This window comes from Protopterus annectens, chromosome 5.part0, assembly GCF_019279795.1.
Source record: "Protopterus annectens isolate FY-2018-M chromosome 5.part0, PAN1.0, whole genome shotgun sequence".
In the NCBI taxonomy this organism is placed as follows: domain Eukaryota; kingdom Metazoa; phylum Chordata; order Ceratodontiformes; family Protopteridae; genus Protopterus; species Protopterus annectens.
Genome location: NC_056735.1, coordinates 617,992,619 through 618,009,965, shown reverse-complemented (window position 1 = coordinate 618,009,965; position 17,347 = coordinate 617,992,619). Strand labels below are relative to the sequence as shown.

At 35.4% G+C, this 17,347-nt stretch overlaps 1 protein-coding gene across 1 annotated transcript in view; it reads left to right on the top strand.

Annotated features, from left to right (window-relative positions):
* ANOS1 (anosmin 1) overlaps window positions 1-17,347 on the top strand; it is an 892,203-nt gene that overhangs the window by 586,819 nt on the left and 288,037 nt on the right. Inside the window, exon 6 of the mRNA XM_044072460.1 lies at window positions 3,511-3,640. Coding sequence (XP_043928395.1) covers window positions 3,511-3,640 — 130 coding nt within the window. The remainder of the gene's footprint in view (window positions 1-3,510; window positions 3,641-17,347) is intronic.

Below are 17,347 nucleotides of genomic sequence, written 5' to 3'. Positions count from 1 at the left end.
CTCTGCTGCTAAAATGGGATCTACCATTAAACGCATCAGATTATACTAAACTATTAACATTCATTTGTTTTATTTATTTATATCCATGTGCTTGCAATGATACTGACCACCACACAATCAATACAGACTTAGCTCAAGCTGAATTTATGAAATGTTCATGGTGTAACTACTTGCATTATAGATTAGTGAAGCAACTTAGCAATGAAGGCATCTCAAGTCTTAGAAATAATTCATAAAAGGATTAACAAAATTATCATCAAACTCTTGCCTGGGTTTCTGTAGATAATGTGAGCAGGGGCTAAAAGTGCTTTTTCTAGGACTTTTATAATAAGAGGGTCACCAGTCTTTGTGAGTACTATATGTCTCAGATGGATAACTGATGTGTAGTGTGTGGTAGTGATAGTATGCAGATGAGTACCACACAACTAGTATGCAAAATAGAGATAACAGCTTCCTTATACAACATTACTAAGTGATCAAAAATGCAGAGCTCAGCACATAGTAGGTGAAGTAGTGACATTATCATATGAGCATATGCTAATATTCAGACACAGATATTTAGCTGTAAACTAAATATTCCTTCTACATTCCATGTTAAGCACTTAATTGGTAGCTTAACGTCTGCAGGGTTAAGCAAACACTGAATAACCATTATGGGATACTGAGCCATGTGTTTTGTTAAATTTATGCAAAATGGCAAAGCTTGAGAAACATGGACATGACGAATATGATAGGTGCAGGTATCAGCACAATAACACAGCTGAATAAGATGGAGTTAATACCTTCCAGAAGAGAAATTGAAAACTGGGCACAGTAGCCAGACCTTACATTTGCACCAAATGAAAGGAAATGGTACAGAGCCTGTGGCTATATGTTTGTGTGTAGTAGGTAGATGATGCAGAAATAACACTAAATAATTTCAACAGTCATACAGCAACTTGTGCTGTATATTGGCTCGAACATTGGAGAAGCATTCATCTTAGGAGCATGAGGCTTTGGTTAGTTTTGGTTATATATTTAAGACATTCTATGAAGGAGCACACAAAAACAAAACATTTAAGATGAAATTTGGTTCTGTTGTGTTGGAAAACTATTGAATAAAAATGTATACTACTGCCTAAAAATAATAATACTCTCTGCAATACTGAGCTGTGACAAACCTTACCAGACATCAGGTAGCAGTACAACAATGCTAGCAACTTAGCTACTTTAATTACTTTTGTGATAGAAACAGAACTATTCAATTCCATGTAAAACTTACACAGTTGATTCCATTTCTGTTTCAAAAAGTACAGTGTAACTAAATTCAGTACTCAGACCAGTGTGCTAATGTTTTGGATGGTGCACTGGCACAGTGGTTGCATTGTCACCTTGCAGCAAGAGGTTCTCTGGCTCGATCCTCGGCTGGGGTGCCTTCTCTGTGGAGTCTGCATGTCCTCCCTGTGTTCGTGTGGGTTTCCTCCAGGTTCTCCGGTTTCCTCCCATGTTACAAAGACATATGTCTGGAGCGTTTTTCCCTGAGCCTCTGCTTAAAATTGGCTTTGTTCCAAGTCGGACTTTCCTGGTAAACAAATGTTAAATAAATAAAATAATGAAAAGTAGGTCCATTTGTTTTTTTGCCTAAGCAAATTGAAAATAGTATTACAATATAGTCAGTTCTGGTAAAGAACTTCTACTTTTAATTTAAATTTTGGCTTATTTACATGATACAAAAATCACTATAGAGAAAATATTCCTATTTTCATCTTTCTAAGTTACATTGAACATATACGGTTAACCTGAAGCCAAATAACCACTGTATAGTTTAAATCTGACTGAAACAAATGGTAAACTTGCCTGAAAGAAGACAATTAACACATTCTGATGGTTAGATAGCAGTACTGAATATGCAGGTTTATTTTACTTCTTGTAGTAGGGTCTACAGTGTAAAAAGACACACACAGAAGTGAATATTCTAAGAAAAAATATAAAAAACAGATACGGGATATGTGAGTTTTATATAACCCGGGAGTGTACAGTGAGTGACACAAAGGTATGTCTTATTAAAATGCCATTTGCCAGATATTCAGTATAAACATTTCCTGAAAGCCAATCTCAGTGCTATATTTTGCACTGTGCATGTGTCTTTATATGTAGGACTAAGTAAATGTTTTAAATGCAATGTCCAGACATTTTAAATGGTGGTAGTTTTCATACTGAGATTTAGCCATCTTGATTTAATCTCCAAGATTATCTAGGTAGAGCTGTAAAAGCAGTTTCTTTACATTATAACCCTTCTGTAAAAGAAAATACATTTTAGAGTAGTTACACTGACTTAGTCCTGTTACTGTACTGCTTGAGGGGGAGCAGTCACCATTTGACTTTGTTTAGTAGCTGTTTGTCTGTAATGATCAAGGTGCCAAATTATGAATAAGCAATGCCTTATAATAGTAACTGCTTATATATAATGATCAAGGTGCCAAATTATGAATGAGCAAAGCCTTATAAACCAGGTGTGATTCCAGTAATGTTTATTTGTGTATTCAAAATGTTTTAGACAGTCATTCAATAATGCCACAGAGTGTATGCATGTATACGTACGCGCGCGCGCGCGTGTGTGGAGCCTTCAGTCAAAATGTTTCTCAAACAAAAAAAAAAACACAGTCATTTTAACAACAGTTTTTTGACTGTTGCAGGAGTGAAAGCCCTTTCAGCTCACTAAATTATATAATACAGGGTTTTGCTAAACCTAAACCTATTCACTTTTTCAGTGAACTAATTGTTACTCAGTGTATAATTCCCCTTCGAGAATGATCCCTAAAAATTAACATTTGTGTTTCCACTCTCAAGTATTTTGCAAATCTTTTGAGTATGAATCATAGCTGCAGGCAGTTTGGAAGGCAACCATTTCTACTATGGTATGTCTCTGAGATGTGTGATGAAAACCCACAGAGACACAGGGAAAATGCATAGACTCTACAGAAAATACACCCAGTTGAGAACTGAACTGGGGAACTAAGGATTGTGAAACTGAAACTCTGATTAGTGTGCCATTGTGTTCCCCAAAGTAAACATATAAAGGATGTTAATCTGTGTGATGTTTAGACACGTCAAATAACCAAGTCTAAAAAGTTGCCCTGTAAAGGCAATTCATGGTTTGAAAACTGTTAGGCTGTCTCTGTTGAATGCATGTCTGTCCCTGGCAGTAGTAAAACATGTAAAGTAAAAATACAGATACAATTTAATTTAACTGAAATCCTGAAATGGTTCTTCATATTAAGTTTATATTACTGTAAGTAAGTATTTATTAAGTCTGAAAACTGTATTCTGATATGATGCATTATATTATTAATATTCTTTTATCGAGTAACCCTAGAAGGATTTGTTAAAGCAAAATGTTTGAGGGTAGACTCTGTATTTCTTAAGTAATACACAGACATTTTTTTTCTCTTTACTTGTTATTACTTATATGACGTTAAAGTTATGATCCATTTCATAATCCATTTATTAAATGTTGGACTTCCCCTCTAGACTACAGAAGAGAGAGTTGTGCTGTCAGACATCAGGCCAAGCAGATGGTACCAATTCCGAATTGCTGCAGTTAATGTTCATGGAACGAGAGGCTTCACAGCACCCAGTAAACATTTTCGCTCTTCGAAAGGTCAGCCCGATTTTCTTTCATTTTTAAATATTCACCACTAACAGTATCTTTGCCTGAACTCTATCACACAAATCTGATGTCTTCAGTTTGAAACCACAGTGAGTGTTAGCCCGAAATCGGAGAGTAGAATACTAATTAATGATACATAATTACCTTAGTAGTTTTGGTAGTTTTGTGCAGTGGCTGCTGTGGGTCCATAGGTTGATACTAAGTAATAGACTAGTTAATCCATTTGAATCCTAAACACTGCAGTCCCACTAGTAAACCCAACTACTTACTTCCCCTGAACACGTAGGTGAATGTGGATAGGAGGGAGGGGTATCTTGCCCTGAGATAATTTTGTTATTTCTTATCCATACTTCTAAGATGGATTTGAAGAGAGAGGGTGATGTGCTTTGCTTTACAAAAAGTGGGAGTTTGTTCCAGAGTTGGGTATTTGTGTTACTACCAGTTTCTCAGATATATAGTCGATCAAGCAAGTTTGGACTATTTACAGATTTGCAAACCAAGCATAGATGACCATGTGGGAGTGTGTGATAGATGTAGAATTGAGGCATGACTTTTAGATGCACTAGGTAATGTAGGCAGCTCATACCATAGATGCTTTTGTGAGAAGCTGCTCAGTTTTTTTTTCCAAACGTGGTTAGGTGATTGGTCAGTTTCCGGCAGCAGTGTGCAATGTATTCTAGTATAGGTCTGGTGAGGTATGAGTAGAGGGGATTGGTGACCTCTAACGCTGAGGAGAAGTGACTTAGTAGACAGCCTTTTTAATATTGTATACCTGGTGGTCAGACTAGAGTTTGTTATCCATTAATACTCCTAGATTTAAATGGTAGTGTGTATTCTATGTGAGGTTTTGGTTTCTTGTTTCCCAAACCATATATTGCTGCATTGTTTGGTGTTTGGCATTTGCTGTTGATCCTAGCACAATGAGTTTGGCTGAGTTAGGCAATCTTAGAGTATGCATGTGTCTTCAGGAGAGTTCAGAATGGTCCCAAGCTTACATTCACCCTTGAACTTGAACAGTCGAAGGGCCTATAATGTCAGAGCTAATATCAGAGAAGTGAATGCCGACTAGAATAGGTCCCAGAACAGAGCCTTGGGTTACAGTACTGTTGACCATTCTCTTGGAAGATAGTGTACAACCAGGTCTAATAATGTGTTTTCCATAAGTAAGCTGGTAGTAATCTAGTGGGTTACACAGAGATTTATATCAGGTTTTCCCAGTTTTCCAGTGATATCAGAATGTGGTATAGTGTTAAAGGCATTAGCTAAATCAAGGTAAGGTGATTGTAAAGAGCCAAGTGGTATTAATACACATGGTCAACCATTTATAAAGCCATACTGATTTGGGTCTAGGGACTGTCCATGATGGTACCTTTTATTGCCTTGCAAATTATGTTGATGAAGTTGATAGATCTTTAGTTGCCAGAGTCAGATGAGGGGACTTACTTGTGAGGGAAAATAGTACAGCTGTTTTCCAGGCTTTTGGAATATATCCAGAGGAGACACTGTGGTTTTAGAGTTCAAGGAAGATGACTTACAGGAAGTGCATCATACTGACCAGAAAATAGCCAAGTATGTTGCCTGGGCCCACGGACCTGGTACTTTTAGCCCTGGAGAGTGCATTTAGTATGGGTTCTGAGCATAGCCTCTACCCACTTTGCTCAAGAATAAGGAACAAAGTGAAAAAATAATAGGAAGAAATGTCCAGAATCAAAAACAATTTTTAAATATTGCTCTAATTCACTAAAAAAAAAATAATAGATTGACAGGCTTTGCATTGGCATGCATGTTCTGAACAGTAAGAAGCATAAAACTCTAAAGTCTGCCATTATTAACTGACTATAATTTTGACTGCAAATATGAGGAAAAATCAAGGGCATTCTACAAAATCAGGGTAAATTGAGAGGCATCCCACCCCACAAAGAAGTTTCATATCATTTAAGATGTAAGCTAAGTTGGCATTTCTATTTTTGGCCCTATTTCCACCCCTGGTGGTGATGTGTGCACATGCATCTCCACAGAGACTACCAAGGCCCCTCTGTTATATGCATGGAAGTTCCTCCACATGTAAGGACAAGGCCTACCATCAGCAGCTTAGGTAGCCCCAGCATATATCCCTTCCAGTACTGGCAACTGCTTTCCATGATCTGGACTTCCACTCCAACACTGAAGCAGAAATTGAAGCAGCCATGAATAACTACATCCTGCCTCCAGTGGTAGGTGAGATATAGCCCCTCATTTTCTATCCTCTCACTTTTGTCTCTTCCACCTCCTAAGCTGATAGTCAAACTCAGGTCATGAGTCACAGTCAGGTTTTTACACCTGTGTGTCACAGAGCTGGGTTAAGATGTCATATGCGTTGTGAGAAATAAATGGGTACTTTGTATGTAAACAGCAGAACAATCTCCTTTCACCTTATACCTTGTACATGTTATTCCATTAAGATAATTTAATTAATCTGTACATAGATATATATGGAAGTGTATATGCATGTGTGTAGGTATGTCTCTGTTGATCATATACGTTAGCAGAAACCAAATTAGGTCTTTTAATGTGTAGAAAATTGTTTATTATGAATATCATCATTAACAAAAACAAATTTAGTTTCTTTAATTCATGCATTTAATAACATGTTAACTGCATGAATTAAAGCAATCCAAGCATGCATTTAATAACATATTGTTTCATATTGCTTTTGTTCTTGATATATCAATATCAATATCATCTAATTTTCATAGGTTCATAGGTGTGTACTAGGCTAATTTCCAAATATTAACTAATTTAAAATGTATAGTAACAGTGCTTTCTCAGATACAGGTACACTAAACACTGCTGTCCCACAAGGCTCTGCACTGTGCCCTCTACTTTTCTCCTTAGTTATCAGTGACATTACTCTGGACCTCCCTAACATCAGTACCACAATATATGGAGATGGCAGTCTTCTGCTTGATACTAGCAAAACACACCAACCGCTTTAAACAAATTCTCAGCACAAACGCTCATCCTTATGTACTTGGCTTCAATCCAATAGACGTCTAGTCTACTCCATAAAAACTAATGTTCCGCTATTTACAACTCTTAACAAGCTTTCCTGTTTGCTGCCACTTCAATTTACAGACATGAAAGGAAATATTATTCCAAATATTGGAGAACAAAAATATTGAGGTCTAATTCTAGATCCCCTCATCAATTGTACAACTCATCCAGAGTACATTACCACCAAGATGCTTTCTTTATTAAAACTATGTTGTCAAATCTCTCACTTCCTCTCCCCTTCTGCATGGAAAGCTATAGCCTAAAAACTTTAACTTTCTAAGGTTTAGTATGGTCTAACCCTGATTGTACATCAACTTGCTCAAAGCACCCAAAAGCTCCAAACCACAGAGTCAAAGCTTTGTAACTTTTCTCTTTTGACAGATCCTAATTCTCATCACTGTGGCATACTGATAGGCTGGCTGATGGTCCAGAGGTGAAGGCTGTAAGCTGTTTCTGTAGTACAGTTCCTGTGGTACAGGGTTTGATTCCCTTAGCTCTCATTTTCCTGTTGAATGACCTTGAGAAAGTTATTTAACCGGACATTGCTCCTCACATCACCCCTGAAAAGGGATTGTGTGCCAGTGGGCCTATGTGGTTAACAAATGGGTATCATACTTAATAAATTTCACTGGCTCCCTCTTGCAGTCAAGGCCACACTACTCCTAGGCACCCCATTATTCAGAATACTGCATCTGGACCACTGCCCTCCCCTGAAAACAAAACTACCACTCAGAGAAGAAAACTACTCCCTGAGAGGTAGCCAAGAGTATAGTCTCACTCTAGCTAGACCATGATTTAAGCTAGCCATTGGAGAAAACACCTTCTCCAGATTTGTCCCAGTGCTCTGGAACAGTCTACCAGCCAAATTTAAAAAGAATGCAATCCTACAATCCTAAAAAAGCTCTGAAGGAATCAATATACCAGATGCCAAGTGCACTTGCTTCAGCAATACAGGTTAAACATCACTCTTATACCATTCTCATGCATTACTTGTATTACTGTACCTCTCAAGTGTTGCCTCACCAAATGTATTGCATATGAATGCACACATACTCCCATATGTGTATATTTATTGTGTACATGGTACTAATCCATTGTAAATATTTACATTTGTGTTAAAAGTTTTGCACAGTTGTAATGTTTATGTTTACTTTCTTGTGTTTCTATTACTTATATTGTGTTGTATTGCTTTGATTCATTTTAGACTTTTGTACTTGGATTATGTGACTGAAAAGGGTCAGTAGACCAACTTAGACACCTGACAGTCAAATTTTTAATAAATAAAATAAATTAATTAAACAAATAAGAGCACAATATCTACTAAGGCTGTTTAAACTGTAATGCCCATTGTCTCTAGGCCAATGCTAAAATGGGCTTGTCATCATTAACCTGCTCCATTGATCCAACAACAAAAAAAACATTACAATAAATCTGAATTTGAATGGAAAGAGAATGACTAGTGCTACACATTTGCCAAAAGAAATTACATTCATTTGTATTTAATGAGAATGTGTAAGTACCTTTGCAGCAGAAAGAAAGACATCCCTTTTTTGCCAAACAATAATTGTCCTTGTGTTCCAGTTGCCCTTTGACCTCAGGATCATAATCCATCTCTGTAGCACCTAATCTAGTTTTGACTACAAAGGAAAAAGTATGTGTTGTTTTCATACTGCATCACTACTAAAGTAGATTCAATTTAATGCTTGTATTAGTATATTTTAGAAAACTAAAGCAGACCCTGACTCTCTCTAATCACAGTACTGTTTCTGCCCTTGAAGGACTAATTAACTTTCACAGAAAATCACAGCTGGTTTTAGTAAATGTATCACTTAGAACATTTGCACAAAATGTTGACCTGCCCTTTTTAAATACTGATGTAGGAAAGCAGTTTCCTTTTGACTGCAATGACTAATTGAGTAGGAATAAGAATAGTTATGAACGAGCTCTAAAAATTATTCCCTGTTCATGTTTGAATTTACATTATTTGACCATAAATATATCTGATAACTGGAAAATTCATGTTATCAAAATGATTTTCATGATGTTACATGCCCAGCTTTTAAAATAAAGGGTCGCCATTAATGTTTATTAAAATTGTTGAAATAATCTTTACAGATTTTCTTATGATTTCTTGTTGCAAAGACGTCTTTGCAGATTTTCTTGAGCATCCTGTTTTACCAAACGTGAAACTGTGTTTTTGTAATAATTCATGGATGGCTTATTATAGGAAAGACTCTATTTTATTTCATGAGACGTTCACAAATAGAATGCCCACATATAGAGGCATTTGCCTGTCTGTGTAAAATTTATATTGTGAAAATTAAGCTAAGATTGCTGCCCTTGTGTGACTTAGCAAGATAATTCTTTTTTTTTCATTTTACAAAATATGAAATTGCCTCCCCCAGTTTGCCATACTATACTGGATTTTCTGCATCTATTTCTGAATCGGAGTAATTTGCCCATAACACTTTAGAGAATGAGATTTATTCAAGAACATTAGGAGTCAGGTGTTGCACATAATGCTCATTTAATTTTTTATGACTGTTTTTATTCAGTTTTAAAATGCAGTAGCAATTTCTTGACCTTTAAATACATAGAGCAACTGCATAACTACTTTATAGGACATTAGTATTTGTTGGAGTCCATCATTCAAAGTATAGCCACATTTTATCAGCAAACCTGCAAACCGTATGGCAAACCTCTGTTAATGTCAAAGTCCAGTCACATCATGTGCACAGACAATTATTTCTATAATAATGATTCTTGTCATGATGCAAATGTCATTTTTGCTTCATTCTGGAAGACTGCAGACAACACATTTTTAAGTACTCTGAGTGATCGATATGTTCTATGTGAAATTGCTGTAAGCTGGTAAAGTAAAAAGAAGCTTCACCCTCTGGTTTAAATGCATCTTCTAAATGGAGAAATTCAACAGTTTTCCATGCAGTTTTAATATTTTATTATATCTTATCAACAAAAATAACAAATAAGTTACTAAACAAATGTTTTTAATGATGTGGTTAAAGACAATGAGCCTCATAGTTGTGTAAGGCAGAGAATGTAATATCCTTCTGCTAAAAACCCATTGGATTAGCTGATTTGAGGAAGTTGATTTGAGATACATTTATAAAACATCAAAAACTTATTAAGTTTTATAAATTAAATGCATACTCCTATCAGTGATATTTTGCACATATTTCTAAATTGTATCCCATGAGCAAAACTAATAGAAATAATTACATTTGCCTTGCTCAATAAAATAGTTAAACAGTATATATGTATATATATATATATATATATATATATATATATATATATATAAATATATATATTTATATATATAGATATATATATATATATATATATAAATATATATATTTATATATATATATATATATATATATATATATAAACAGATATATATTATATATATATATATATATATATAAATATATATATATATATATATATATACATATATATATTTATAGGTTTGCTATCATTATGTCGACGTGCATTTGCACGGCTATGAAGTATTAGAACATCAGATGTTCGAATACTTCATATTACGGCAGGTGACATGAATGAAGGTTTGCATTGCGAATGAACTGTGCATTCGTAATTCTAACTTTCGGTCATGGGAGGGGATCGCGGTACAGTGCGGTTAGGGAAATGCATCCCTTTCCTCACTGTAGTGCGATCTCGGAGTTGGAATATTAAGTTAGGGGGGGTGTGGGGGGCACAGCCCCCCTTAGGTGCAGAGGCAGCCCCTGCATAACTGTGTGTTCGGTTAGGTAGGTAGGTGATTATGGGAAGGGTGGGCGTGCTGTGTATCGCCGTAAATGTCGCAGTTTACAATTTCGACAATACACCCTTGTTTTCGAGTTTACTATTATTCGAAAATGTTCATTTTCGATGCATAAATTTGAAAATAAAGACATTATTTATTTTTACTTTCGAATTTATGATAGTAAACCATATTTATATATATATATATATATATATATATATATATATATATATATATATATATATATATATGGTTTCACTTCAGTATACCGAAATATTGAAATACCGAACATTATATGGCCGAGACCATATTATCAAAATTTCAGTGGTGGAAAAATAAAAAAGCAATAAACACAATGTTTCTGTCCCCCTACTTAAATATACCAACTCCGAGATCGCGCTACAGTTGAGGAAAGGGAAATCTCCCGTTCTGCACCATATGCAGAAGTGCAGAACGAGATATTTGCCGTGTCCCCACTATCGTGCAATCACGGGGATGGTATATTTAAGTGAGGGGGTGCAGGGGGGCTTGCCTCCCTGCAGAAACATTGTGTTTATTGTTTTTTTTTTTTGCACCACTTCAGTATTTCAAACTACTGAAATTTCGATAATATGGTCTTGGCCATATAACGTTCGGTATTTCATTATTTCGGTATACTGAAGTGAAACTAATATATATATATATCTCTATACACCTCCCCTGGGACAGCACAGTGGTGCATCATTAGCGTTGTCGCTTCACACCAAGAGGTTCTCTGGTTTGATTCTCGGCTGGAGTGCCTTCTGTGAAGACTCTGCATGTCCTCCCTGCATTTGTGTGGGTTTCCTCCGGGTGGACAGGTTTTGTCTTACATTTCAAAAACATGTGACTGGAGTGTTTCTACCTGGGCCTCTATTGAAAATTGGCTTTGTTCCAAGTCAGTCTTCACCAGTAAACAAATGTTATATAATAAAAAAAAAAAAAAAATATATATATATATATATATATATATATATATATATATATATATATATATATATATATATATTTATTTATGTGTATAGATAGATAGATAGATATGGGTCATATGTAGACATTCTGCAAATATGCAATTATATTTTTATGTATTTAAAAATTTGAATTTGTGAAAGTAGCAGTAAAAAAATATATTTTTTGTTACTTATTGGGCACTTGAGATTTAGAATGAAACCACTATCATTTTAATAAAGTATGAATTTGGCTAATGACAGCATAGTTGGTAGAAGAATATCTCAAATCATTGTTCTGATATTCTGCTGAACCCTGAGGGACTAGATGCAATCTCTGTGTTGCACAAGTTGCAATTATCTCTCGGAGATGAATTAGTTCTAGCGACAAGCAACTTTGTATTTTGTAGTGAAAAAAATATCATAAAATGCGAAGGAAATAAATAGTGAGAAACTGTGAACCGTGAAGAAAGACAGGTGTGAGAGTTAAGAGCAGTAAAGATTAATAGTGGAGATTTCTGTTTACACAAGTATCTACTTTTGCATGTGACCTTCTGGAAATCTCTAATACATCATATTAAAGGATGGTGACTACTTGCCATTACAAGCAGCACTGTTTTGGAAATCCTCACTATGAATCTGAGTACACAATACACAGGAACATAGAGCATGCAACAGATTATATGGTCTGAAGAAATACACTAAGATTTGTCTTACAGATAATTGACAGAATTACTGAGTAAAGCAAATGTTTCTAAGAAATGCTCATGTGAAATAACAGGACAAAAGAAAACGTGCTGCATTCCTATCCTATTCCCCATCTTTATGAGTAATAAGAAATAATTTGTTCACATATCTTATATTACTTGTTTTAATGTGGTATCCTCTGTGTTCAAACCTAGATGCAATTAACAATTCCTCTGATTTAGTGCAGTCTAAATTATGTGCTCATTGAGAAGGTTTCATTCCGTTTTGAAGGAAATTATCCCAGGTGAAACTTCTTGTAAATCTTTACGTACTGTTATTTCACTTTTCAGATGGATCTAACATCAGGATAACATATTTTATTGTTCACTTCCATGTGTTAGCTTATCCAGTGTGGGTATCCATTGTGGTATAAATATACATTCTGCACATATGTTTCTTTGCAAGGTAAACCTGGCTGTTGACAAGATGCTTCTTCCTGTGGTTCAGGGTTTGATTATCTCACCCGTCATTTGCCTGCTGTATGATCTTGAACAAGTAACTTAACCTGACAGTGCTTTGGGGTACCTGGAAATTTGGGCTATGCTCCTGTGAAGTACTAGACTGCATGCCTAATAACTACTTATGAATCTATTTTTGAAAGTTGTCTCTAACAGTACTGCTCATTAATATGAACAAATAAATACATAAAAAATAATAAAGTAAATGACAGAAATAGGCTGCTGAAATGGTTGAAATAGGCTGCTGAAAATAATAATTTCTGGCAAACCATTATTTTAAGTGCTGCATTGTATTCCAACTTGGATTTTCAAGGAGAATTCAAAAAAAAAAGATTGAAACCAGATTCGCCATAGTAGTTCTGTCCTGTGTAGCATGCTTAAGTGACTTAGGAAATCATTTGCTTTTAATATTTCAAATGACTATTTATATTGACAACTTATTATTAGTCATGATAATGTTCAGATCCATTGACAAAAATTCAGACATATGAATTGAGCAATGAAGACAAGATAAGTAGGTTTCCTCATTATATGATATTTCAGTGTGTTTATTGAATAAGGCAAAAAAACATAAAAAGCTTTTGTAAGATCCAGCAACATACAGTATTGATACATACTGAACTTCTTTGTGACAATTATACACATAACTGTTTATTATGTTTCCTATCTTTTGGTACCTTTTTCATTTCTCCTGTATGCTTTCTATTCATTTTCATTCCGTCCCTCTTTTTGTATTCCTTTTATTCTTCTCTCTACTCCACAGTGACATGACCAGCTCAGTAACAACACACTTGAAGTTTTCAAATCATTTACCAAAATCTTGGCATGGATTATCTTACATCATTGTGCATTTGTCAAATGTCAGTAAACATTGAATAATATAATAAATTGGAAACACTTTATAATCTCGAAATACTGAAATGTTGAATTTCAGTATCTCAAGACTCTAAAGTCGAAGTTTGAAAATAGCGAAAGTGCATAATCACGAATTTGAATATCTGGAATTCGCAGTTATGGCTTTACACTATGTAATGTCCAGGATTGTATGTGGATGGTGTGTGGTGCCGTGTGTGGATTTAGGTGTTATGGCAAGCAAGTGAGTGTTTTGTAAGGGTTATGGGTGGAGTTTGAGTGTATGTGAGTGTGCTGATATGTGTGATGTGTATGTGAGGGACTGTAGAGTGTGTGTGTGTGTGTGTGTGTGTGTGTGTGTGTGTGTGTGTGTGTGTGTGTGTGTGTGTGTGTGTGTTTGCTTTTATTTACTTTTTGTGCGATCTCGGAATTAGCATATATAAGTAGGGGAGTGTGCGGGCACAACTCTCCACATGGGGGTGCTTATTTAGGTTGTAGGTTTGTGGATGTGTGTTGTTTTGTTTCTTTATGTTGTGATGTGGGTGTTGTATATGTGTGGTCTACTGTGTGCTGTGTTTTAGGTGTTTTGATTTCTGCGGTTTTGGTGTTTTGGTGTTGTGTGGATTCAGTTTCATGGTCTCGACAAACTGAAATTCGAGATTTCAGTATTTCGAGATTATGAAGTGAATCCAATAAATTACATTGTTGAGCCAGAATGCATCCTAGATGGGAAACATAATTCTGGTGGTAAGTATAAATGCATAGACCTTTTAACAGGATGGATCGATCAGGCCTTTTTATTTGATGCTTTATTTCCATTAAGGTTACCTGCCAATTTGTTTGCCTCACAAAAAAAAAAAAACACCATCAGGGCACCTCTTCCTGACTGATGGTCATTTTTTCCCTGTCGCAGTCTTTCTTTTGGACCGAGGTGGGTAGGATGCAGTTCCAACTGTCCCCTCCTTTTGTTTGCCAGTTTGTAAAACATTAGTTGATCTTCTTTTTATGAACTAAAAGGAGGCTGGCGAATGTTTTCAGTTACAGAGAAAGATTAGAACCTTTTTTGGGAGATTTGGTTAACCAGAGTAAAACAAGAACTTTGATAGTTAACTGCTTTACTTCTTAGGGGACAGATGATTTTCTTTATCTGTGTTACCATCAGTCAAATAAGTAGTATATATTTCCTGTGGCTTGACATTGAGCTGGATGGTATCCTCATCTTATGCAGCTTCAATGGTATCTTTTAAGGCAGTATTTAGTTTGATTGATTTAAATCAGAGTATGCACAGATGTTTATTCTTCCCCAATATTTATTTTCCCAATACTTCATTCTTATCTTCCATGGAGATTTCTTTGTTTGTGTGACTGTTTTTGAGCTTTACTTTATAACTGAGGCTGCTTTATTACTAGTTTATAAAGTCATACCATACATACTGGACTGAACCTATGAACCTATGGAGTAGATTATGTTGGCTTGACAGCTTGTAATTACAATTTTTGTTACCTACCTTGGCCTCACCTACAGACTGAGGTTTCTCCTTTCAGCATTGATTACCTTTTAAAATATACCCCCGAGTCTTTCAAAGACAGTACATTTCAGCTGAAGAATTTCCCTCTGATAAGAACTATGTGGCAATGTAAGTTATAAACATTCGGATTAAGGTATGATGTTAGTGGAGTCATATCTCTGCAGTAATGAGGTCATTTTCTAGGGATAGGGGAGTCAGTACACTGTCATAAATGTCTGGAGATGTTTAACCCTCAGCAGAGGCAATACCTGCTATTTTGTCAAGCAGAAAACATCTTGAAAAAAAGTGATGTGGATAGGGGTTGTACATGAGATAACAGTAGGTTTAATTGATTTTGTAATAGAGTAGGTCTGACAGGCAAGAGTTAAGAAGTGCATATGATAGTATAAGGGAGAACTGAGAGAGGGACTGTAATACATCACTGAACTAGTGAGAGTACAAGGCTGTTTATATCCTCCATAGGCATACATCTAGACTGATGCAATTTAAAATGCTTGGGTAGAAAGATAGGTGTGCTTTTATACTGTGGCTGAGCAAAGTAACATTCTCAGCACTATCTCCAATATGTTAGAAGTACTAGAACCAATAAGGGGTGTCTTTGGCTGTGGCCTATTCACATTGTTTTACAGGAGATATTGTTTAGACTGTGAGACGAGAGGTCTAAGCTTTTGGTATGTCTATTTTCAGTAGCCAAGTGGTAGACATGTTTTTGACCAAACATCAGAAAAATGTGCTGACAATGACTTTAATGGGTGCAGAGAAGACCATTGTAAGAAGGCAGCATAGAAGCGATCCACAGCTGCTGTGGAATAAAGAGTGATACCTGTATAAAGATTACCATGCCTGTGCATGAGAACATTAGGATGCATAACATTTGCCTTACATTGATTTGGAGGCTGAAGACAGTTGAGATAAAATAATTATCGGGTACTACAAGGAGCAGAGCTGTGGGGTTCATTATCAAGGGTATTTTGATGTGAGACCACCTTTTTACAGGATTATGTTTGTTTAAATCTTTTTTTTGTGTGTAATTTATGGGATATGGAGGTTTGTAAGGGCAATGTGATGTTGTATTATGTGTCCTGGATGCATATGCAAGTTTTTATAGTAATGATTGAAAATGGAGAGTGAATATATGTAAAATCACTCTGTATAGGTATTCTGTTTGTAAAGGGGTTGTGGTGATATTGCAATTTTGATCTCATTTTTACAGTAGCAATTCGGACTGGTAGCTAGATATATGTAAAACATTCCTGTATAGTTGTTTTATTGTATTGTGATGGTGCTTGTTGGGATGGATTTCATATTGTATATGTAATAGATATATATATATATATATATATATATATGTATATATATAGTTATATATATATAATTAATATATTGAATATTGCCTGGTAAAAGCTGAAAATTATGAGCCAAGTTAATGTCTTTTTCAAAAAATGACGATCAGTTTATTAAACATTAATGTCTGGGCCACATTCCTGTGCTTTATGCTAGAATATGGCCTCAGCCTTTATTTTCTTCTCTTGTACTATTTGTTTTTCTTTAGAACAGATTTATGCAAATCATTCAGTGCTGTATGAATCATTTATATTTGTAGAATTCAATTTGTCTTGCCCTACTGCATTTTTCTTCCTTTTACATATTTATTTGTGCACAAAAAATGATTCAAGGTGTTGAAGCACTTTAGGACAAATACTCTGCTTAACTCTTTGAATCCAAATAGTACCTAATGCTGCAAGTAATTCTGAATAATGAATGTTCAGAGAGGAAACGGATATTTCAAGTCATTTTGATTTTATTTCTAGGATCAGTATTTAATCTTTTCTACGCAGCATTCTTAGCATAAGCAGGGAATGACACATGCTCTGAATGTATTATTTAAGTTATCATATGTAAGTTATCATATAGGACTACTTCAGCACTCAATTTAAGTTTTTGAGTGAAAAAATACAGTTAATTCTGTGACTGAGTGATGCTTAACACACCTGATTACCAAGATTTTTTATTCATTTGCCAAGCATGTAAACCCGTTTGGCAAAAGAGCCTATTTTTAAGGGCAGCTTTGGTTTGGAAGAGTGCCCACTTAACCAATTGGATCAAAATCACAGAGATGAATTGCTCAAACTGAAGATGTCATGATGAAGCCCATTAGCTTTACTCCTAACTAAAAACTGTTGAAAAAATGCTAGACATGACAGACATCCAGAGAAACAACAAGCCATGTGGGCATAAGAATTCTTAAGCATGCAAGACAGAGCTAAGTTGCATCTTTCTATCTTGATATTTGTTAGGGGATAAGAACACAAGAAGAATATCAA